Source organism: Salvelinus fontinalis, chromosome 33 (assembly GCF_029448725.1).
Source record: "Salvelinus fontinalis isolate EN_2023a chromosome 33, ASM2944872v1, whole genome shotgun sequence".
Lineage (NCBI taxonomy): Eukaryota > Metazoa > Chordata > Actinopteri > Salmoniformes > Salmonidae > Salvelinus > Salvelinus fontinalis.
The window spans coordinates 42,625,784-42,649,791 of record NC_074697.1 but is presented as its reverse complement, the minus strand read 5'-3'; the positions used below and the strand labels follow the sequence as shown (position 1 = coordinate 42,649,791).

The following is a 24,008-nucleotide window of genomic DNA, read 5'->3' as shown; positions in this document are numbered from 1 at the left end:
CCCACAATCAATGAGAGCCTATGGCTACCCTAAATAAGGCTCCCAATCAGAGACAACCGAAATCAGCTGTCTCTAATTGGGAACTCATTCAGGTAACCATAGACTCTCCTAGATAACTAACCAACATAGACAACTCTAGACATATACACTCAACACAAAACCATCTACTACACCCCATAACCCCTTTACCAAATAAACACCCAAAACCAACAAAACATAAACATTCCCCATGTCACACCCTGACCTAACTAAAATAATAAAGAAAACAAAGAATAATAAGGCCAGGGCGTGACATAGGCAAAAGATTTAAGTGCGTTTGAACGGGGTATGGTAATAGGCGCACTGGTTTGATTGTGTCAAAAACTGCAGCGCTGCTGGGTTTTTCACGCTCAACAGTTTCCCATATGTACATAGCCCGTCTATAATTTAGCCCAAACAACTACCTCTTCCCCTACTGTATTTATTTTGCTCATTTGCATCCCATTATTTCTATTTGTACTTTGCACATTCTTCCACTGCAAATCTACCATTCCAGTGTTTTACTTGCTATATTTTATTTACCTCGCAACCATGGCCTTTTTTTGCCTTTACCTCCCTTATCTCACCTAATTTGCTCACATTGTATATAGACTTATTTTTCTACTGTATGTTTTGTTTATTCCATGTGTAACTCTGTGTTGTTGTATGTGTCGAATTTCTATGCTTTATCTTGGCCAGGTCGCAGTTGCAAATGAGAACTTGTTCTCAACTAGCCTACCTGGTTAAATAAAGGTGAAATAAAAAAAAATATTAAAAAATGTGTATGAAGAATGGTCCACCACCCAATGGACATCCAGCCAATTTGACACAACTGTGGGAAGCATTGGAGTCAACTTGGGCCAGCATCCCTGTGGAACGCTTTCGACACCTTGTAGAGTCCATGCTCCGACGAATTGAGGCTGTTCTGAGGGCAAAGGGGATGGGGGAGAGTGCAACTCAATATTATGAAGGTGTTCTTAATGTTATGTTCCTGGGTGTATTGTCCACAGTATGATTTCTGTACAGATGATTTTTGAGTCTGCCATCCATTGCTTTGACAATTTTGACAGCTACACTCATGTTTGTAAGTAAAACTCTCAGATTTCTGTACACATGAAGAGATAATATCCTTTACCAAAAGATGAGAGGAGGGCCATGGTACTTTACATCACAGCACTGCACATCTACATACACCTGGATAATCAGAGGCACAGTCTGTTTGTTGGACCTTGTAGCTAAACCCCTTTTATTAGTTTCCCACATGTTGACATCTGAAGAATCAGCCCTCTGTTGACCGTGCCCCCATGGAGACAGTGAGAAGTGAGGGTCCATTCATTCTCACTGGGAAGGTAGAACTGAAATGCACACTACTGTACCAAACAGAGGCCTCTCTAAGAATACACATTACACAAACACAAAGCAGCACTGTTGGAAACACACTCAGGTAATACCCAGAATCCTTCACGTTTGCAACTAAAAGGACATCCTTGAAATTCTGTCCATGTAGAAATCTGATTATGGGATGTAATTCTCTTGTCGGTGTAGGAAGTGCATGCCCCTGGGATTGATAGTTGTTCACTACAGATGTAATGGTATCAGAATTAAATGAAGACATAACTTCAAAGGGCTCTCTAACGTAGGCGTACACAGGGGTAAACTGTGGTAGTGCTGGACAAATAAATAAATGTCTCACCCATTAAGGATAATTACAAAGTTAAAGACTAGGGCTCTGGGACAGGGGTATTGTACTCTAGGAATAGCTGGCCACTCCCACAGGGTAGCCAGAAGTTTACAGAGAAGGCTGATAAGAGAGGAGGATTAGACACACAAGGTCACATAAGGTGATGAGTGGCATTGAAAAAGGTTTAGGAGTGAAAACATTTAATTGTCATATCCAATGCTTTCAAAAGGGTGATGTTGCTACTAAAAAGACATAACGACAAGCATATTGCCAATGTAAAAATCATGAAGGCCTACTCAGGTAAGTGCAAAAGATGATGAGATTATTATTTTGCCAGCTCAAGATGCTCATCCTCATTCTTGGCAGTACTACAGAAGTGCAGTACTCGACAAACCATCAAACAGGCAAAGCATCAATACAGGACTAAGATCGAATCGTACTACACCGGCTCTGACGCTCGTCGGATGTAGCAGGGCTTGCAAACCATTACAGACTACAAAGGGAAGCACAGCCGAGAGCTGTCCAGTGACACGAGCCTACCAGGCGAGCTAAACTACTTCTGTGCTTGTTTCGAGGCAAATAACACTGAAACATGCATGAGAGCACCAGGTGTTCCATGAAGACTGTGTAATCACGCTCTCCGCAGCCGATGTGAGTAAGACCATTAAATAGGTCAACATTCGCCAGGCCGGAGGGCCAGACGGATTACAAAGACGTGTACTGCGAGCTCTGACCAACTGGCAAGTATCTTCACTGACATTTTCAAACTCTCCCTGTCCGAGTCTGTAATACAACATGTTTAATCAGACCACCATAATGCCTGTGCCCTAGAAGGTAACCTGCCTAAATGACTATTGGTCCGTAGCACTCACGTATGTAGCCATGAAGTGCTTTGAAAGGCTGGTCATGGCTCACATCAACACCATTATCCCAGAAACCCTAGACCCACTCCAATTTCCATAGCGCCCCAACAGATCCACAGATGATGCAATCTCTATTGCACCCCACACTGCCCTTTCCCACCTGGACAAAAGGAACACCTATGTGAGAATGCTATTCATTGACTACAGCACAGCGTTCAACACCATAGTGTCCTCAAAGCTCATCAATAAGCTAAGGACCCTGGGACTAAACACCTCCCTCTGCAACTGGATCCTGGACTTCCTGACTGGCCGCCCCCAGGTGTTAAGGGTAGGTAACAACACATCCTCCACGCTGATCCTCAACACAGGGGCCCCTCAGGGGTGCATGCTCAGTCCCCTCCTGTACTCCCTGTACACTCATGACTGCACGGCCAGGCACAACTCCAACACCATCATTAAGTTTGCCGACAACACAACAGCCTGATCCCCGACAACAACGAGACAGGTTATAGGGAGGAGGTCAGAAACCTGGTCGTGTGGTGCCAGGACAACAACCTCTCCCTCAACGTGATCAAGACAAAGGAGATGATTGTGGACTACAGGAAAAAGAGCACCGAGCACGCCCCCATTCTCATTGACGGGGCTGCAGTGGAGCAGGTTGAGAGCTTCAAGTTCCTTGGTGTCCATATCACCAACAAACTAACATGGTCCAAGTACACCAAGACAGTTGTGAAGAGGGCACTACAAAATCTATTCCTCTTAGGAGACTGAAAAGATTTGGCATGGGTCCTCAGATCCTCAAAAGGTTCTACAGCTGCACCATCGAGAGCATCTTGACGTTGCATCACTGCTTGTTATGGCAACTGCTCAGCCTCCGACAGCAAGGCACTACAGAGGGTAGTGCGAACGGCCCAGTACATCACTGGGGCCAAGTTTCCTGCAATCCAGGACCTCTATACCAGGCGGTGTCAGAGGAAGGCCCTAAAAATTGTCAAAGACTCCAGCCACCCTTGTCATAGACTGTTCTCTCTGCTACCGCACGGCAAGTGGTACCGGAGCGCCAAGTCTAGGTCCAAGAGGCTTCTAAACAGTTCTACCCCCAAGCCATAAGACTCCTGAACACCTAATCAAATGGCTACCCAGACTATTTGCCCCCCTCTTTTACACCACTGCTGCTACCTACATGTACATATTACCTCAACTAACCGGTGCTCCCGCACATTGACTCTGTACCGGTACCCCCCTGTATATGGTCTCGCTACTGTTATTTAACTGCTCCTCTTTAATTACTTTTATTTCTTATTTTTATCCATATTAACTGCATTGTTGGTTAGGGACTCGTAAGTAAGCATTTCACTGTACACCTGCTGTATTCGGCACATGATACTAATAACATTTTATTTTATTTTATTGAATGTAAAATACGCACCAGGAATATGTGATGCCAGGCCAACGATGGTTAATAAATAAAGATATTTCACTCAGGCCGTTTACCATTGAAAAAAATGGTCAGTTTTGTTCTACTTAACTAGGTGTGTCTCCCATATACAGTAATGCCTGTCTACGTGTCTACGTAGTTTATTGACTTCCACTTAACCAGAAAATAACCGGCGGAAGAAACTGCGTGTGGGGTGACTCGCTTCCTTTCCCCTCTTTGGTCAGGGCGAGGAGTGTCAGCAATACTTCCTGAAACACCTGTTTGTCAGGTAGTGCACACTGGGTAGGCACAGCGGAGAAACTGAGTCACACAAAAAAATGGACGACGAGTATCCGAAACGCAAAATTTGACTAGACTTGACAATTTATTCTAACTTTTTCTAAAGCCTTACATCATTCTACTAAAATGGTTTGGCATCAACACAGGATTATACGTTTGAACATTGTCGTGTTGCTGTATTTAATGGTTTGTTTTGGTGAGTACAACCCTCTCATTTGTCAAGCTCGTTTTCAATGTCACAGATCAACGAATTTGCGACACTAGACTACCTTTACTTTACATATGAAACACAAGCATTTGGATTGTGGGTGTTTTTATAGAATCCTGATTTTGTACATTGTATAATTGTCTAGGCCTACTTTTAAAAAACAGCTTACAAACCAATTCCTTATGAATTATTGTTAGAATTATTATAATAAGCCACATGTTTGCCTTCATAGTTAACATGATATATTACTATGTATTTATACAACCCTACAACATTTTCAATAGGCTACTATTTATCCATTTGTGAATAGCCACAAATAATTATACTGCATGTTCACAACAAACCAAATTGCGCCTGAGGCTAGGTTCCTTACAACAGGAATGCAGTAGCTTGTCATGTGAAATTCATAAGACTCATGGCTTTGAATTGCTTTGTCTTTTTCCCTTGTTTTCAACGTCACTCGCGTTTTGTTATTGAGTTTAAAGTACCCTGCGTCCAATTCCAGGCAGCCATTATCTAGAACTGAGAATATGACTCTTGGGTGAGGTCTACTGACATCGAACAGATTTATAAAACTACTGGTTCGACAGTAGGAGGAGTCATTTCCTATATGTTTGAGAAGTACGGGGATACATGCAACTGGCTCAAAGGGTTGCCAACTTTCTCATCAACAATTAGAAAGTCAACCGCTATCAAGCATCTACTGCTCTTCAGCTTGAAATACTTTTTTTCAACATGATTGCTACCTTGGTTATGAGATTAGCTTGTTCATTCTCGGTCCATTTGTGGTGTTTTGAAATAGAGCAGGATATCTGCATACCCTATTAACCCTCTGATTCTGCTCTGTACGGTGTATTTTAGATCACTCAAATATTTGTAGTTCACAGTACTTGGACTGTCTCTTTGTCCTTAGAGAGAGAGTTATTTTTTTCCCTTCTTTTTTTAACATTCCTTTGAATGTGTCCTTCACTTGTCCAAGGTAGAATAATTATAATGTACTGTTGAAATCTGACTCTCTGAACCAAGTACAGACCTACAGTATGCTGTATGTTAAATGATACGTTTGCATTTTCCTGTGTGGGTTGGAGTTCACATGGAAAATACAATATTGAATCTATGGGGGTGGGCCTGTTTTGAAATATAACACACATTATGTAAATGTTTTGTATTTTTTTTGCATTGCACAATGTCTGCATTGGCAACTCTCATCACAAAGAATACGACTACTACTGTAGGCTGTGTCGATATTGCCATGTTTGCTGAAAGTTGATGGAAAGATCAACAGCTGTTGTTGTTTGCCTGCCAATCCAGGAATTGGTAAAGAATCACTATTACTAGGACACTATTACTGCTACAACTAGTCTTCTAGTAGTCTTGTTGTCAGATGGTGCCAAGAAAACAATGTTTCCCATGGAAAATGCTTTAGATTGTGTTTTTTCAATTAATGTCAGGCAGTGTACAGAAGGTTTGATGTTGCCATCTGGATACTGGGTTAATACTGGGTCAATACTGGGTCAACAATGTGGGCCTTTGGGGTTACCTTTGACCTTTGACATTATACACAATTGTCAAATGAGAACTTTAGCTTTATTCTGTTTATTTGTGTTTGGTTTATGTGAACTACCTCACTCCGAAATTATTAATCTTTTGACTTCTACAATGTATTTTGTTCCCAACTGGATTTCACTTAAAATTCTGTGCAATCGTCTGCCCTTCCTCCTCCTTAATCTATCTTCCTCATCTGACCACCTCCCTGCCCTGCTGTCTCTCTCAGTGCTGTGCCCTGTGTCAGCCATGACAGTGAGCTCCCCTGCAGAGGTCCATTCTGTGAAGGGCGACGCCGTCACCCTGACTTGCACCTTCACCTCTACCAGCCGAGCCACCAGCCGTATGTCAGTGGACTGGTCCTACAGGCCCCAGACCGGAGGCCCTCCGCAGGCAGTAAGTACGCACCATAGAAAATGAATCAGTATATTGAGTTGATTTGTTAATAAAGCACACATTGAATGAAGAATTCTTGTGCTTTTATGTCCTGGCATGGGTACACTCAATATGGCTGCCGATAAGTTGACTTTAATTGTGCCGTCCGTTCTAGTAATTCTATTTCTCTGAAACCCTTAACCCCTGGGAATATGACTCAGAAACCTCAGGCAGTTAGGGGCAGGAATCAGGATCACTCTTCCACATCTTGGTGATGTGGTAAATGTATGTTAAATGTATGCCTCGAGCTGGAAGTTGCGAGTCAGAGCTCTGACACCAAAGTTCCCCTAGATCCAATTTCCTTGTCCATACTCAGAGCGGCTGACCGCGTACATTTTTAATTCCATTTGGAGGGTCCGATAACGTATACGCTATGTAGTTGTTGGGATATCATATCCTATAGGATCTCTCAGCGCTAAGTGATGGCTAATGTGCTGTGGCTCTCTTGATGGGGTGATAGAAGCTGTTGGTTTAGTCATTAAGATGTAGTAGTCAGGCCTACTGCTGTGTCAGCGTTTGCAGATAGAGTGGGTTCTTACGTCACTGACACAAACTCTTTATCCTAGGGGTGTGTCGGCTTGGCTGTATAAGCGTAGCTGGGTTGGTCGATACCAGAGTATACCGGGAATCCAACAACATCCTTGGTTTCATTTCTTTATTTACTTGAAACAAGTTTGTTCTGTGCAACTATAGACGGAGAGTGAAATGTGTAGAACATTTCGTCGCATTCCCCATAGAGCTAGCCAACACAACAGAGCTAGAGAGTGAATTTGTCTCTCGTGGCACATTTGTTTCCATCCAATTTCATTAGTGGATTCGGACACTTTTATTGCCACAATCGTATATCAAAAGGCACTGTGAATAAGCATTTGAAAAAAACTCTATCAGAAATATAATTTACCAGCCAAGGCTTGAGAACTATGAATTGGTGGTGTGCTTCAGTCTCCCTGCATAATTATCAATATCTTGATGAGAATTCATTTCCAGGACTGAAAAGGCAGCTCTAGCAACGGACAGCGATGGAGGACTTGTGATTCAGTTCCTCTGAATGACACTGAATGAACAACTCCAGTCAATCAATGTCTTGTATAAGACATGATCAAATCAATTCAATATTCATTTAAATGCAATTGCCCATGATCCATCAGGTTTTTATTTGTTACGGTAACCACAAAGCTTTTAACCACAGGCCCTAACATTGCACCCTGAGTGCCGGTTTCCCGGACCCAGATTATTCCAGGCTTGAAAATCATTCTCAATGGAGAATTTCCATTGAAAGTGAGTTTTAGTCCAGGACAAGCTTTAATCTGGGTCCGGCTCTGAATGTTTCAGAGGCACTTGGTTGTGTATAATCTCCATGTGGCTAGGTGTAACCTGTCTGGTTGACTGAGTGCAGTGATTAGATTTAGTATGCTGTCTGTATCAGCCCTCTCAGCTCTATGGCTGTCTGAACTGAAGTGCCTGCTGGAGAGCCCAGCCCATACAGAGCTATAAAACAATATAACTGTTGAGCACCATTGATTGTTAACAGGCCTGCCGTGTGTTTGTCTTTGTGTATATTTTCCTGTGCTGTTTATTCCCTATGTGTAGTTTGTTTTCTTCAATGTTTCTATTTGACACTTCTTATTGTCTATTTGTCTGTGTATTACTGTCTGATGAGTAAAACCCTATTTTAGCTTCAACTTTATTCCAACTTTATTCTACACCCCCCCCCCCCCCCCCCTATTTTTCGAAAACACAGTGATGGTTTTGTGATTGATGCAGTGTTTCTGTTGTCTGTGTCTTGTAAAGTGGCTCTGTAGTTGCTAAGGTCTAAGTAACACTAAGTAACACTGTCCTGCCCAGAACCGTCACAATCTCTCCTCTTCTCTTTGTTCCCCAGTTCTTCCACTTCTCCTCTCTGGCGTTCCCTCCGCAGGACGGCCAGTTTAACGGGCGCGTGAAGTGGCTGGGCAGCCCGGCCCGGGGCGACGCCTCCATCCAGCTCCTCAACGCCTCCCTCAGCGACAACGGCACCTACACCTGCTCAGTCAGGAACCCCCCTGACGTTCACGGATCCCCCACCTCACAGACCGTCCTCACCGTGACGCCCAAAGGTGAGGCAATTACTTAAAAAAATGTATGTTTAGGGCAATGCATTGATGTCAATGGGACGTTTGAGCACATTTTCCAGTAAGAAAATGTGCATCTCAAGTCAGGATTTGGCCCTTAATTGAGAGGCAGAAGTTTAGGATTTGTTAGTAAAGGTGATTGTGGGTTCACCCTATTGACCTTGGGAATGATGACGTGTAGAACATGGCTTTATGGGAATTGTGTCACTGGGGGCAGTAAAACCTACTACCTCGTGTTCAATACTGGTATGGTTGGGCGCATATTTATTGGTGCCTTTTTAAAGACTTCTACAGTAGATTTAGGTACGTATGTGCTATGGATTGAGTCATATTTTCCACAAAGCTTAAACCATCCCTCTTTAAGCAGCTTTTACAGGTTTATTAAAGCAGTTGTATGCAAGAGGGCGTGCTAAACAACCTTTTTAGCACGGCTGTGATGCGGTCATAGGTAACGAGGCGGATCTCGTACCTAAAGAGATCATAAAATCGTTAGCGTCTCCACTTTGCGCTGACACTGAGTGTGTATGTGGTTATGATGAACCCTCTCCTCTTCACAGTGCCCACGGTTCGTTTCTCGGACGTGGCGGTGCTTCTAGCCTTCATCCTGCTTCCTTCTGCCATCATCACGCTGGTTCTGCTGGGTCGCATGTGCTGCCCTCCGAGGGACAAGAGCCAGGCCCAGGGCTACCACTCCCCTATTGAGGTCACACCCGAGTGAGTGGATTTACTCCTCAATCAGTGCACCAGTTCTTCAGGACATCCTAGACATATGGTTTTAAAGAAGTGATATGGTTTCTGGTGAAGGGAGCCCCCAACCCTGACTTGCTGAATGGACATTATTGCTTTTTTTCAATGAATCTTTCCTTGATTCCTTGCGTCATCTCTCCTCCATCTCAAAATGCATTGGAGAAGAGGATGGGGAGGGGCAGTGGACCTTCTCCTTCAATAAGATTGAGAAGGAGCTGAGCAGAGAGGATGCGAGGAATCAAGGAAATATTCATTGAAAAATGGACTTTTGCCAATATAGTAAATTGCTAATGCTGACCGTTTTGTGATTTAAACAATTTGAACTCTATCATCTTTTTGACAGAGATGAGCCTGGCTTCAAGCAGATCAACCGCAAGGAGAAAAACATGACATGCTGCGACCTATATTTGCTGGTATGGCCCTTTTTTATTTTTTTGCTCATGAATTACTTAGGGGCACATGTCTCGCCCGATCATTTTCATACTCTTAAATTTTACATGTAGTCTACGTCTGACAATATGAGACGTCCATGAAATATTTATCTGTTACCCCACTTCCTGTCCCTAGGATTCCGACTATGAGGATTACTACATCCACAAAGAGAGGCCTCTGGCTCAGGGAGAGATCATGGCTGAGTCTCAGTGCTAGAGACCCCTGGTGGCAGTGCTCTGTAAGGTGCTCTGCCTTGCCAATGGGAGGGGTTGGCCAGAATTCTCGCTTACACTGTTTGTTAAAAACGCCAAGATTCCTGGACTTAGTTCTGTCTCACACATCAGTATCCACACCCACTTTACACTCCTCCCTTCTTTCATGGCTTGTCAACAGCTGATTCTACTGGTGGGATAGACATGGATCGGGTGCCTGACACACGGACACACACATACGTTTTGCACTATACTCTAAACATTTCTGGATAGATTTTCCTATTATGAAGGAGATGCGTATATTACTAAGTTATTGTCTGCTTTATCAATTTTGTAATTTAGAATCATTGTTTTTGTACAGCTATTATGAGAGTTTTTGTTGAACTATCGGTCCTTATGGAATCTATTGCTAGAATTGTAGACAGTCTTTGCCTGTGGCTACATCTGCTTCATTGAGTCCAATTAATATTATTTTAAACATATATTTCAGAGTTTGTGTTACATTTGTACCCGTTGGTATAACTACATTCAGGAGTGGACCAATTATGACCTCTGATTTAGATGTTGAATGATTTTACAGGATTTGATTTACATGTTGGAATTTGGATGTACAGTGTAGTGAATGTTGTTGAATGCATGTATGTGCAAATGATATAAAAATGATGCTTAATACAATACATAAATGTTCTTGTCCGTTGGTTAAAAGGTTTGTCCATTTACCATGTAAGTTGAACTACAGTACATTTTCAATAGTGTCGGTCTTTAAACCTTATCTGACTTAAACTGGCACCCATGCTGTTTGAAATCCCCATCCATGTTGCTGGTGTGAACTACACTGAAGTAAAATATAAACGCAACATGTAAAGTGTTGGTCCCATGTTTCATGAGTTGAAATAAACAGTCCCAGAAATGTTCCATACGCACAAAAACCTTATTTCTCTCAACTTTTGTGCACAAATTTGTTTATATCCCTATTAGTGAACATTTCTCCTTTGCCAAGATAATCCATCCACCTGACAGGTGTGGCATATCAAGAAGCTGATTGAACAGCACGATCATTACCCAGGTGCATCTTGTGCTGCGGACAGTAAAAGGCCACTAAAATGTGCAATTTTATCCCACAATACAATGCTACAGATGTCTCAAGTTTTGAGGGAGCGTGCAATTGGCATACTGATTGCAGGAATGTCCACCAGAGCTGTTGCCAGAGAATTGAATGTTAATTTATCTACCACGACCTTCAACGTCGTTTTAGAGAACTTGGCAGTACGTCCAACCGGCCTCACAACCGCAGACCACGTGTAATGGGTCGTGTGGGCGAGTGGTTTGCTGATGTCAACGAACACAATTGCATTTTATCGATGGAGATTTGAATGCACAAAAGTACCGTGATGAGATCCTGAGGCTCATTGTGAGGTCAATTTTCTTTTAAGGAATCTGTGACCAACAGATGCATACTTGTATTCCCAGTCATGTGAAATCCATTGATTAGGGCTTGACGAATTTATTTCAATTGACATTGTTGCATTTATATTTATGTTCAGTATAAAAACCTAGAGCAGTCCAATAAATTAGTCATGAGACTAATTTAGAATATTTAAATTGAATTATAAAATAAATAGCTTGTCATATTCATTCCTCAGTCCAATTGATTTTGTCGTTTCATCCTAAATTATTTACAATAAGGTGAAATAATTGTTATTTCTACCCTGTTTGAACTACCATGACAAAACATTTGTGTTCTATTCAGTGATTCATATAAATCTAGAAGGATCACTGGTTTATACTATTGAGCGTAACCGTATTACAGTTTGAACATCTTGAAGAACAGTCTGGCCTTAATGGCCATGTACTCTTATAATCTCCACCTGGCACAGCCAGAAGAGGACTGGCCACCCCTCAGAGCTGGGTTCCTCTCTAGGTTTCTTCCTGGGTTCCTGGCTTTTTAGGGAGTTTTTCAAAGCCACAGTGCTTCTACATTTGCATTGCTTGCTGTTTGGGGTTTTAGGCTGGGTGTCTGTATAAGCACTTTGTGACATCAGCTGATGTAAAAAGAGCTTTATACATACGTTTGAATGATTGATTGACACAGTCCATAATAATAGATTTGAGTGGCTGGCTGGCTGGCATGCAGGCCTCGGTGGATGGACGTCTCAGTAGAATATTGTAACGATTTCTCTGTGAGGAGGAGATGTGGCATAATCCTGCAGCACATGTGAAGACAGAGCAGAGCCCCTTGGATCCTGTCTTCGTGTGTCTGGAATCTGCCCCCCTCCCTCTCTCCCCCTCTCTTTGGTCAAAGAGGGGGTGGGGGCTCTCACCACAGCATGCGTTGTGCCTGGTCATCACAGAAGATTCTGCGCAAATTTGGGGAGAGAGGAGGGAATGGAGCCTGGCTGCTGCCACACCCGGCCTTCCTCCTCTCCTCCATGGCCACGGCACTGTGAGAGCTTGTAGTGTTTCCATGTGAACAGAGCACTGAAGAGACATTGACGTGTGTAAGCATTATCACTCTGTTTCACACATTCTCATTGGCAGCAACATGCCGGTGTCTCTGCCAGAACAGGGAATTGGTATAGGTCATTTAGGCTGGAGCTTGGCTTATTTATTGATCTTTACCAACAGCACTGACTGAGTGGGATTTTAGCAGGAAAATACCCTCTTTAATATAAAATCCATTTAACAGGGCCACCGCCCCAGTGTATGGAGGGAATTAAAAAAAGAGAGAAAAGCAGAAGAATGGGAATTGTCTGTTGACAGATTGGATGTATTCAGTCATTCACACTAGGAGACGTGTATAGGGTGGGGTTGTAGCTCTCGCCAGTGCAAGGCTGCATGCTGGTCGCCTGTGGAGGAGAGAGGGAGAGGGAGGGAGAAGAGGGGGATAGGTTCATCACAGAGAGAGAAGGAGGGGGTGTCGGCGTGAACAGAGGGAGGGGAAGGGAAGGAGGGGTTTTAAAGGGTGAGCTTGTAGTCATTGTTAGCCAGCAAGTCAGAGAGAGGCGCGAGCAGGCAGACAGTGAGTGTGTGTGCAAATTGTGATGAGTAAAAGCATTAGGCGACTCAGCTGTTGGTACAGCCAGTGAGCGTGTGCGAGAGCGAGGGAGTGAGAGAGAAGTGTAAGGCAAAAAGGAAAGAAGGGAAAAGAGAGAAAGGATATTACAAGAATGCTGTGCTGCATAAGAAGAACAAAACCGGTAACTGCTTTCCTTACACATTCTCTCATTCATAGCTGTCATTTTCAAAAATGTGGCTAAATTGTTCAACTTTTGGACTAATTACTTCCGTAACTGATCTGAGGATATGCTTGTCTAATTCTTTTGTCTTCTTGGCTCACTGGGACTCTTCAGTGATGTCTCGGATGCAAACCGGACACGCCTTGTTAATGTAATAATGTTTGAATGAGTGTAGCCACAATGCTGCCAGACCTCATACTGTAATAGCAGTAAGATGAGCCTGTAACATGATGCTGAGGACTTTTATACTATTATCGATCCACTACTTTAAACACTGAAACACGTATTGATAGACACTTGATGCACCTGTTTGCTGCCTTCTGTGATTGCCTTGACTGCTTTGTACTGTAATCAGGGGATACATGAAGACTGAGGATACCACCTCCATTGAGCACAATACTGTCTTATTACCTTAAGGCTGCTTTTAGTTGATGCACTAATTGCCGCTAAAAAAAAATCCTAAGAAACAGGAGGATAGAGAGGCATGTTTGCTGAGGAAAAAGGGTGGGGTAAGGATCCACTGACTAAGACTCAACTCCTCTGGCCACGGTGTCTCCGGGGTATAAATGAGGAACTTAAAGGGATTAGCACGGTTCTGGGGTTAAAAGTGTATAGTGTCAATTAGGTCTACACATGTTTATGGGTGCATAGTTGTGAGAGAAAAAAAACTGATGAATACATACGAGAGAGCTCCTTTCTCAGAAAAGGAAGGTGTTGTGAATCTACGGGTGAGTCTAGGAGGTGTACAGTATGAGTACCTTGATGTAAGTAGCTCTCAGAAAGTATTTTTCATTAGCACAGAGCTATCCATCTGCAGAAGCTATCTAGAGTGGTCGGGATTTTATCGGCTTCTTAAAGCACTGGATTCCATCAACACCTGATTGCTGCTTAAATGTCAGCATGTATGAGTCATTTTAGCTCAGCCAGGCTGCACATTGCACTGAAGTGGGTGAGGCATCCCTCTTTCGCTCTCTCTTGCGCTCTCTCTCACACAGCTTTAATACTGCATTAAGCCCTATCTCCACACAATGCTGCTATCTGAATCGTACACTACATTCGCCACAGGGAAAACCACCTCCCATGCAGCATCCAGCCCATTCTCGGCTTTCTGCTTTTGAGGACTGGATAATGAATGAATGAAGTCTCTGGGATTTAGACAGATGAACAGAAAGCATATAAATGGTGCAACAAGAGAGATTGCGCTCAACCGGCTTTTTCAACGGGCGCCACCAGCCCTCACTGTCAGAGCAGCCGTGATTGTGTAGCCTTTGTTCAAGGGAGAGAGAGCAGACTAATTTAATTAAATGAGGGTGGCTATTATGATTGAGTATTATCTGGTTGCAAACATCACTCTTGGGGCCATCGAAAACATGTACAAGACTCATCAATTCACCGTCCTGGGAATAAGGTGTGCGTCGGAGAGGCATGGGGCTGTGCGGATAGGTGAATGTATTCTCCTCCACCTGAACCCCCCCCCCCTTTCTCCTGCAGGAGGAGTGAGAGGAGTGGAGACAGCTGGATGAAAGGGTGTGGTGCTGTGTGAGTGGGTAGTAGCAGCTCAGGGAGAATGGGGGCGATTCAGCTGCAGACTGCAATCCTGCCTGTCTGCCTGCCTGCCTCCTCTGTAGTGTTTCTCATCCCCATCCACTAGAAAACCAGACATATATCGTGCTGGGATTTATTGAAGGATATACATTTACTCGACACACTGCGACAGACAATATATTTCTTGGCAGACTTTTTTTTTGGACCCTGTCCCTGTCTGGTTTTAGTGTTGGTGTGTAAGAGCCAAGCTATCTTTTTAGTACATCGACTGGCTCAATTGAAACACACATACAGATGTTAGTGCTGGTTTACTGAGATAAGAGCAATATAAGCCTACCTCATTTGCATGTCAACATACTTCTGTCCTTGCGTCAGCACTCTGCGTTCCTCGATGTGGGGGAGCTAGGGAGCATCTGCTTGAGTGAATAAGAACAAAAAGAGGACACATACCGACTGTGCGTTTGTGCAAGCAGCGGTATCATTCCCCTCCTGTGGCAAAGTCTCTTATGGTTTCCAAACTGAGACAGCGGTCTGACGTGGGGGGATGGTGGCTGGCTACCGTTTGAAAGATCCATCCATAAACCCACCGTGGGGTGTGGTTCACACGGGGTTGCCGACCCAAGGACAGTGGCTGGGGCGCGGGATGTACACATTTGTCTTTCAGATACTGTAGCCTGACTTGTATTGGTGGTGCATCATATACAGGCAATCAGCTATCTAAAAAGGGCAAATGCAACTAGTGTTCCTGGGAGACCGTTTTGAGATATGCTCATTTTATGAATGGAAAGATCACGCACTGAGTGACATAATGGAATCAGACTGTTGTTTAAATACGGTTGTCTGAAGCTGTCTCAGGAGTCTGGGTTTCAATTGACATATCAATGCCTTTTAACATCAATTATTTTTAGATCTTCAATGATTGAGGTTTAAAAGGGATATAGGCTTGTCTCCCCAGACATCTGGTTGGAAGACATTTCCTGAAGTCAGATTATATGATTTTGATATGTCTCTCAAAAGGATGTTCTACATTTCTGTAGGTACATTGGTTAACAACGGACATAAACATGCAAATATATCGCCTTGGACATCCTACCATTCATATTACTTGTCTGAATCACGGGTTTGGGAAGCAACCTTATAACATGGCAGGTAGACTTTACTGTTTTGTGGGTTGAACGGACAATATACTGTAAATAGGCTACAATTGATTGTGGTAAAATTGTTGTAAAATCAATGAAATGAGATCTATGCTCTTATTCAAAAAAGTATAGGTGGTCTCAACACATTTACCCAACTGAACAAACATAAACTCATTTAAAATCCCCAAATGGACAGTGAAATACAGTATCTTCCCATTAATATCAAAATTATGTCATCTCTCATATTCCCAAAACCGTTTACAATTACAGTTTATTAGATGCCCTTATCCAGAGCGACTTACAGTAGTGAGTGCATACATTTTTCACACTGGTTCCCTGTGGGAATTGAACCTACAACCTTGGGGTTGCAAGCGCCAACTGAGCCACATGGGACCCTAAAAACATTTTTGGTAGATGCTCTTTTCCAGAAGCAATTCTGGTCAAGTGCCTTGCTCAAGGGCACATCGGCAGATAGTTCACCCAGTCAGCTCAGGGATTCAAACCAGCTACCTTTTGGTTACTGGCCCAAAGCTCTTAACCGCTAGGCTACCTGCTGCCCTTCTCAATCTCCATAAGTCATTCTTATGGTGACTCACAACTCCAGTAAGTCATTCTGTTTGAGTAAGTGCTTAGACCAAAATTTGGCAATTGTGAGCACCTATGAGATCATTATATTAAACGTACCATTACGGCTGTGAGGGTGTGCCAGACACTAACAGTCTATCACATCTCACTACTCCATTAGCTATACAAGCACTTCAGTTCATTCAATTATTCAAAAATAATACAGTTTCATGGCTTTAAAAACGTAATATATTTATTGGGAGCAGGTGATTAAAACATCTTCTCCTCCTAAACGTGCCCCCTAAACGTGCCCCCTAAACACACACACACACACACACACACACACACACACACACACACACACACACACACACACACACACACACACACACACACACACACACACACACACACACACACACAGAGAGAGAGAGACCCTGAACAAACACCCTGACCGGTGGAACCGCGAGCCCCTCCCTGCTACCCTGATTAGTAACCTGATTTATGGTTTCCTATTGGCTGCTTTCCCAAGGGGTCAGGTGCAATGTCAATCATTGTGACATATAGTCTTTCATAGCCTAAACCAGTAGTTTTCAACCTTTTTCGGGTTACTGTATCACCCCTCATGTGCATTTTACCAGTAGTCCTATGGTCTCATGAGTCTTCTCAAGTACCCCCAGTAGATAGGCCAAGTACCCCCACGGGTACTAGTACTCCTGGTTCGGAACCACTGGCCAAAAACAGCAGATGAGTTAAATGTAGCACTCTGGTTGTCAAGGTAACGTTTGATCATTCACGGGAGGATGGCGGTGCATCTTGACGAGGTAGCAACCAAAGATGGATCCACAACTCAGCCTCCAGGAATCTAGTAATTAAACAACAATGTACGCCATTTTGAATATCATAGTCATAATAACATAAATGATGTTATTATGACTATGATATTTCAAGTGGCATTCAACATAATGATAGTAACTGATGTCAGTATCTAAAAACATAGCAAAACAAATACTAATTGGAAATGAGATGAATCATCAATACATAACTGATCCACATGCAGCACTTTTTGGTTTATTATGCAACGAGACCAAAAATGTATTTGTAACAAGAAGCAAGAACTCCTCGTGAAAACATCACATTAGGTAACATCGTGACAGACAAAGCATGTAACGCTACATCATGGATTTAGAATCCCAGTCTCTTTGATTTGGTTTAGGCCACACTGCCTGTTATGTTTGCGTTACATTAGTTCACTCTATTATTTTCAGATTAACATAATTTGTCTGTGTGAGATAAATGCATAATTCAAATCAATACGATCTGTTTATTTATTTATTCATTTTGAATGTGATGATCATTTTTTTCCTTTGTCAATTTCAACATCATTGTTCATTTTTCCTTATTTTCACTTCATTTCTTTTTCATTAGATTTATAAGAATCATAACACAGCCCTCTATTTGATGGACCACTCCAACTATGGATCCAGATACTGTATCAAAGGTAACATCTTGGCGCTCTGTACAGGCTTCAACACCTATCCCACCCCTATTCCTCATCTGTTCCTCAACTCTGCTCCAGTCATAACCACCAACTTCTTCCAACCCAAACCTGAACAACCCCGCTCAGATCTACATCCCACTCTCACCGCCTGCTCGGACTCTACCTTCTTCTGCCTTGAACAATCCACCTTTATTCTACCTTCATTTCCCTTAATTCTACATATAACCTAGTGTCTATTGTGGGTGGTGGGTATGTTGGTGGGATGTGTTGTTGGAGATGCCTTTTGGAAGTGTTCTTATTCAGAACCATTGGGATTGTATGTGAATGACATCCAATGGCGTTCACCACGGTGGAATGCTATTTGTTCATCTGCCACGATAAGAGGAGCTAATGGTTGGACGTTGATAGAGAAGGGCTATACAATAGTTACTGTCACTCACTATTTGGTAGGCCTTTTGAGTATGGGCCTCTGATATCACTTCATTGGAGACCTTTCGCATTCAGCCATAAGGATGGGATGCAACAGCTTTCTAAGAGTTTAGTAGGTCACCGGAAGGGTACCTGTTTGGTTCTTTGAAGAGGCAATTGAAATTCTTGTTAGTTAGATAACAATAATATTGCTTCATTTTAGGGCAGACACAAAATGTCAATTGTCAAGAAGTGATATGCTCATCACTTCTTGACATCCTGTCTCTTTCCCAAGGTTGAGAAGAATGAAGAGGCTGACCAGGAAATCAAGCAGGATGAGAAGAAACCAGAGGACAAAGCCCACAAGGCGGCCACCAAAATCCAGGCCAGCTTTCGTGGACACATACTCCGGAAAAAAATGAAAGATGGAGAGGAGGATGAGGAGGCCAGCCCAGCTGTCCCAGAGGAGGCGGCGAAGGAGACGGCAGACGGAGAGGAAGAGAAGAAGGAAGACGTCCCCCCTGCGACTGAGCAGGCTGCCGAGGAAAAAGACCCCACTGATGTTAAAGAGGAGGAGACGAGCCAGGCCAAAAGCCCCATCTCAGAAAAGCCAGCAAACTCTCCTGCCCCTGTCGCCACCTCTCCCGTAGCCGCAGCCACCTCGCCTGTGGCAGCAGCAGCCTCTCCCACTGCAGCGGCGGCGCCTTCAGAGCCTCCCAAAGAGGAAGCCAAGGCAGAGCCCAGCGACACCAAGGAGAAGCCTAAAGAGGTGGACAGCAGTGAAGCTCCGGTTTCTGCCCAAATCCCCTCCACTGATTGTGCTGAAAAGAGCGTGGAGGGTGGTGCTGTCCAGGAGGAGTCCAAACAAGCCGACGTGCCTGCTGCTACTGTCAGTGAGATGGCTGATAAGGAGGAGCCTCACCAAACACAAGACAAAAAAGGTAGGCCTTATTGTAACCCAGCCTCTGAGATGCCCATCCACGTAGATGAGCTTAGAAATAGGCTACAAATACAACACAAACCAAATAGTCATCCCAATAGCTTGAATAATACATTTATTATTAATAATATAATTGTCCGTGAGCCAAATGTACAAAATGACATCATGTCAAGATGTTACTCATAATCTCTTTACATTAACTTTGATTGGTTATATTAGCTTAGACTAAACAGTATGACAGAACAAGGGAAAGGCTCAGTAGGTTATCTTGTTCCAGTCCAGGAACTCCCAGACTGTATGATGTAGCCTACCTAATGGAATATGTGCAGAATCCTCTACAGGAGGATCAATGTCTGAGTCCTGAATGGCACCCTATTCCCTACGTAGTGCATGGGCCCGGTCAAAAGTAGTGCACTTTATAGGGTACATGCTGCCATTTGGGACACAATCTTAGACAGGACTGGGAGAAACTAGGTCATAGAGGCTACACTGTCCGCAGGTTGTCATAGTTACATGTACTGGTGTAGACCTGGAATATCTGGCCAGGGTTTTTAGACTTACCGAATGATAAATTACTTAAACTGGTGAATGATAATTTACTTAAACTGGTCAATTAAGACTGAAACCAGCAGACCGTGAAAACAAGCAAGACCTGAATGGCTAACCATCATATGAAGCACTAGACAAATGTAGGTCATAAAGACCAATGTAAAGGATATAGTGCAAATGAAATTCAATATTTTAGTGGAGTTCAGGTGGTCCTTTGTGCTTCAGCAAAAACAAAGGAAAGGAGGGGTGCTCAACAATAATGACAAAAACTAAATATTTTAGTATTCAATATGTAGCAGTGGAGGTGTTTATATTATCTGTCCGGTATATTCAGGCTCTATACACAATGAAACAAGACCTTTCGCAGAAATATTATTGATGGAGACTTTAATCAATGACTGAATCAACTTTATTGATCCCCAGAGAGAGAAATTGGGATAAATAATACATTAGCTCATCTTCTAGGATGGGTTGAAATGTCTATATTTTCACAGTGATTGCATGGTTACCACTCCCTTACCTGAAACCTGCCCATTGAGTGCCCGTAGAATACCAAGTGCTGTGTGAGTCATCTATCATGAGTCACATACACAAGTCCAGCTCCATCTCTGATTCCCAGAGGATGACCAACGAAGATGATGTCATGCTGATGATTAAAGTCAATGCAGTCAGGATGACATCACTACCTCCATGAAATGAGGACAATAGCTTTGATTGGAAACAACTTTTAAAGGTCATTACAACTCATAGTGAAAATAAATCTTAAACCTGTGAGACCCAATGTTGCAACAAAATAAAATTCCTAAATTGCATCTTATACAGGTCCCAAACAAAACAATTATGCCAAACACAACACAGTGCATCTCTTAGTAGTATTTTTTGTGTGTTGGTATGATTATTGTGGCTATCAGTAGCCTCTGAAACATTATAAACTGTCCACTCATCTGAGACCACACTGGTCACCTACACGAGCAGTATGTTGTAGCCCTCCATGCAAGTACATTACTTAATATATTTCCTGTATTCTCTAAGATGTAGTGATTATGTATAAAAAATATATATAGAAAAAAACATTCTGAGCTAGATGTCATTTTGTAAGTGCTGCAAAAATGCAACATTAGGCTTGAAGAGTTGCCAAAACACTGTTTCCCTTCCAAGATCTATCTGCAAATAATAAGGACCACCAAATACTTCAGGAGTAACTTTGATGTCCCTTCTACACATCAAAAGAATATATATATTAAAAGAATACTGCCATTGATGACCATTCATTTTATGATAAAGAAGTAAGATAAGTAATCTCTCTCAATTTACCCAGAAAGGACAACCAAATATGTTATCCATACTGTACATAGAAAACCCCCAAAATAGTTGATCCTGTTTTTGATAGTTAAATACAAGAATTTGGGAACTTGGGAATCCCACCTAGCAGGTTCTGAGAGGAAGGAACAGCAAAATAAGTATTTTTGTAAGTATGTTAAGTAATAAGTGAAGTATAACAATTTGACAGCCACAAGCATATACAGAGCTCTTTATAATGGGTCGCTGTAGAGCGGGGTCTCTGTAGCCTTTTTATTACTGTATTTCACATAGTCCACTGAGAATAAACAGGTCTTCAACTCACCGCTTACATTACCTACTGATCAATAATATTTTCTCACACAAAATGTAAAAAAAATTCTCTCTTTCTCTCTCTCACTCTCTCCCCCCTCTCCCTCTTCCTTCTTTCAGATGCTGCCGAAGAATCCCAACCAGCTGAGGCCCCAGCAGAGGCAGACCAGGAGTCCAAGGAGGGCGAAGAGAAAGTTTAACATAGAGAAAAAAATTACTATGATTACAAATGAATTTAAAGGGTGACTCTTCTCCTTCTGAATGTGAAGACAGTCCATTTTTATTTGTTTGTCATTTTTTGTGTGGCGATGATTTTCTTATGTTGGGGGAGTTTCCAACATGCGTTTTTTGGTTCAAGCTATAAGTGCTATGATTTGGGTATGTTCCGTATCTTACATGATTGAATCGATGGTTGGACGTATCCACGTTTTGAACTGAGTTTCAAAACCCTACAAAGCTGGACAGGACATTTTCATATTCCGTTGATCAAGCTTGGTTTACGTTCTTTGAGTAGTCGGTACTTCCCCTTCCTGATTTATACAACTAACAGGTCTGAGGCGATTTTGAGGACTTTACAGAAAACGATGAATACTATGACATAAATGTTGTTGGCCCCACAACTAAAATCCCCCTTCCAAATTACATGATTAGCATGAACCATCTAACAACTTGCATGGGAACTCTTCCACTAAGAGGAACTTTTCGCAGTCACAATGCAAAAAAAATGTGGCTTCTTTTTGATGTCCTTGGTGTTGTTATGACAGTTTGATATGAATTGGAATTACTCTTGCACTGATGTTAAAAAGAAAATCAAACAAACAAAACGAAAACACTTTTCCTATGTTCCAGTGAGTGCAATGTCCAGTTTGAATCTGAGGAGTTAAATTGTGAAAAAATTAAAAAATTAAATAATGGTTTCAATGTCTGTTTTCAAAATAAAGCAATGTGCCAATTACCATCATAAGTTGTGGAATATATTTGACCTGCCAAACAAAACATTTGCTAATGAAGGCTAATGATAAGCCACTTTCACATAACCCCTGAATTAGAGTATAATAGTAGTATTATTAATGAGATCTAGAGACATCTAGTGGAGTGTAATAGCACCTTCAGCTTTGGGCTTGGGTCTCGATTCAATCTGTATTGCTGAAGTACAGCACTATAGTGCGATTTAAATTTCTAGGTCATTTCCGATTGAGTCGACCAATGCAGTGTTTACTGTGAAAGCAGTCCGCTAACTCGGTAACACTGGCTTTAAATTTCTATTACGCTGTATGGCAGCTCTAAAGTACTATATATTGAATCGAATCTCTGGTATGAAACATTACCCAGCAATTAGCTTATTAGTAACAAATGCTATACTTTTGGGTCTCGATAATATCCTTATTGCGGAGTTTCAGCGCTATAGCTGAAATTTAAAGGCAATTTCCGATTGAGCCGACATATGGAGCGCTCACAGGGAATGCAGTCCTCGCTAATGCAGGAACATTGCCTTTAAATGTCAATCAAGCTACAACACAGATTTTCAGCACTATGGGTTGAATCAAGCCCAATTGGCTTGATGGTAAAAACATACTAGTGGTAAGCTCCATTCTTTTTTTTACTAGATAGGTTATAGATACACCCATTCTTCCACCCTCCCAGTATTTGACACAAACGCTTCCAGCTGGTCAGGTCTGTGTTGGAGGATCAGCTAGTGTTTCATAATCACCAGATGGATTTCTCATGAAGGATGGACTGGTGCATGTGCTGTCCAGGGTTGGGGTCAATTCCACAAATTCAATTCTAATTCAATTCTCTCTCCCTGTCAATTCCCATTTAATTTCATTCAAATTCCCAGTCAGCCTTTGAATTCAGAGATAATTCAATTCCTCTGAATTTCAATGTTAGGTCAATTCCGATAATTCATTGCCAATTCAATAGTATCCCCAAAAATTCCACAAATTCCAATTCCATGATTATATCACTGTTCAGACAGCCAAGCTATACTGGAATACAGGTTGAAATGATTAAAAACAAATCTTAAAACATACCATTAACTGGTAAATATATATACGATTCCAATTCAATTACCAAGATTAAATGTTTTTACAATAAGAATTTAATTCAATGAAAATTCTCCACTTCATGAGTGAATTCAAGAATTGAATTTCAAATTTGTCTGCAACCCTATCACTACACTTTAAAAGCTACTTTGCCACTTAGGGTCAATGTAACGCCCCCACCGCCTTCTCCTGAGTTGTCTTTCCCTTGAGTCTTTATCTCAAATGGGGCCTGGAGGTTAAAAGGTTAGATCAAAACGCTACAAGGTTCATAGAAAATGAGTTGACTCCATCCATTCATCAGTGTCCACATATAACGTCCCTTTCCTTCTATAAAGGCTAGCATTTCCGCGAGACAATGCAAATGACTGGGATCTCACTGTTCAGATAGCTTTGGCAGTGTCATTTCCAATGTCCAGAGTTAACTGGCTAGAAAGTGTCATAGAAACCCATCTCCTTTTCCAAAACAGATTCATAGTTTTTCAAGCACTCCAGAAATGTATA

The 24,008-nt window shown here is 42.3% G+C and overlaps 2 protein-coding genes across 2 annotated transcripts; both read left to right on the top strand.

Moving 5' to 3' along the window:
* The first annotated feature begins 4,098 nt into the window (after positions 1–4,098).
* Positions 4,099–10,883, top strand: LOC129832313 (myelin protein zero-like protein 3). The gene is made up of 6 exons (XM_055896284.1): positions 4,099–4,475; positions 6,262–6,428; positions 8,350–8,563; positions 9,136–9,292; positions 9,669–9,738; positions 9,893–10,883. The coding sequence occupies exons 1-6, from the start codon at positions 4,406–4,408 to the stop codon at positions 9,971–9,973; spliced, it is 759 nt and encodes a 252-aa protein (XP_055752259.1). The 5' UTR covers positions 4,099–4,405; the 3' UTR covers positions 9,974–10,883.
* Positions 10,884–12,918: 2,035 nt separating this feature from the next.
* On the top strand, positions 12,919–22,426 carry LOC129832314 (neuromodulin-like). The gene is made up of 3 exons (XM_055896285.1): positions 12,919–13,166; positions 18,658–19,303; positions 21,583–22,426. The coding sequence occupies exons 1-3, from the start codon at positions 13,137–13,139 to the stop codon at positions 21,660–21,662; spliced, it is 756 nt and encodes a 251-aa protein (XP_055752260.1). The 5' UTR covers positions 12,919–13,136; the 3' UTR covers positions 21,663–22,426.
* The last annotated feature ends 1,582 nt before the right edge of the window (positions 22,427–24,008 follow it).

Coding starts and splice junctions, on each gene's coding strand:
- LOC129832313 (XM_055896284.1), top strand. CDS start 4,406: ATGGTTTGGCATCAACACAGGATTATACGTTTGAACATTGTCGTGTTG. Junction 9,293..9,668: donor CCTATTGAGGTCACACCCGA/GTGAGTGGATTT, acceptor TCTTTTTGACAG/AGATGAGCCTGGCTTCAAGC. Junction 9,739..9,892: donor GCTGCGACCTATATTTGCTG/GTATGGCCCTTT, acceptor TCCTGTCCCTAG/GATTCCGACTATGAGGATTA.
- LOC129832314 (XM_055896285.1), top strand. CDS start 13,137: ATGCTGTGCTGCATAAGAAGAACAAAACCG. Junction 13,167..18,657: donor GCATAAGAAGAACAAAACCG/GTAACTGCTTTC, acceptor CTCTTTCCCAAG/GTTGAGAAGAATGAAGAGGC. Junction 19,304..21,582: donor CCAAACACAAGACAAAAAAG/GTAGGCCTTATT, acceptor TCCTTCTTTCAG/ATGCTGCCGAAGAATCCCAA.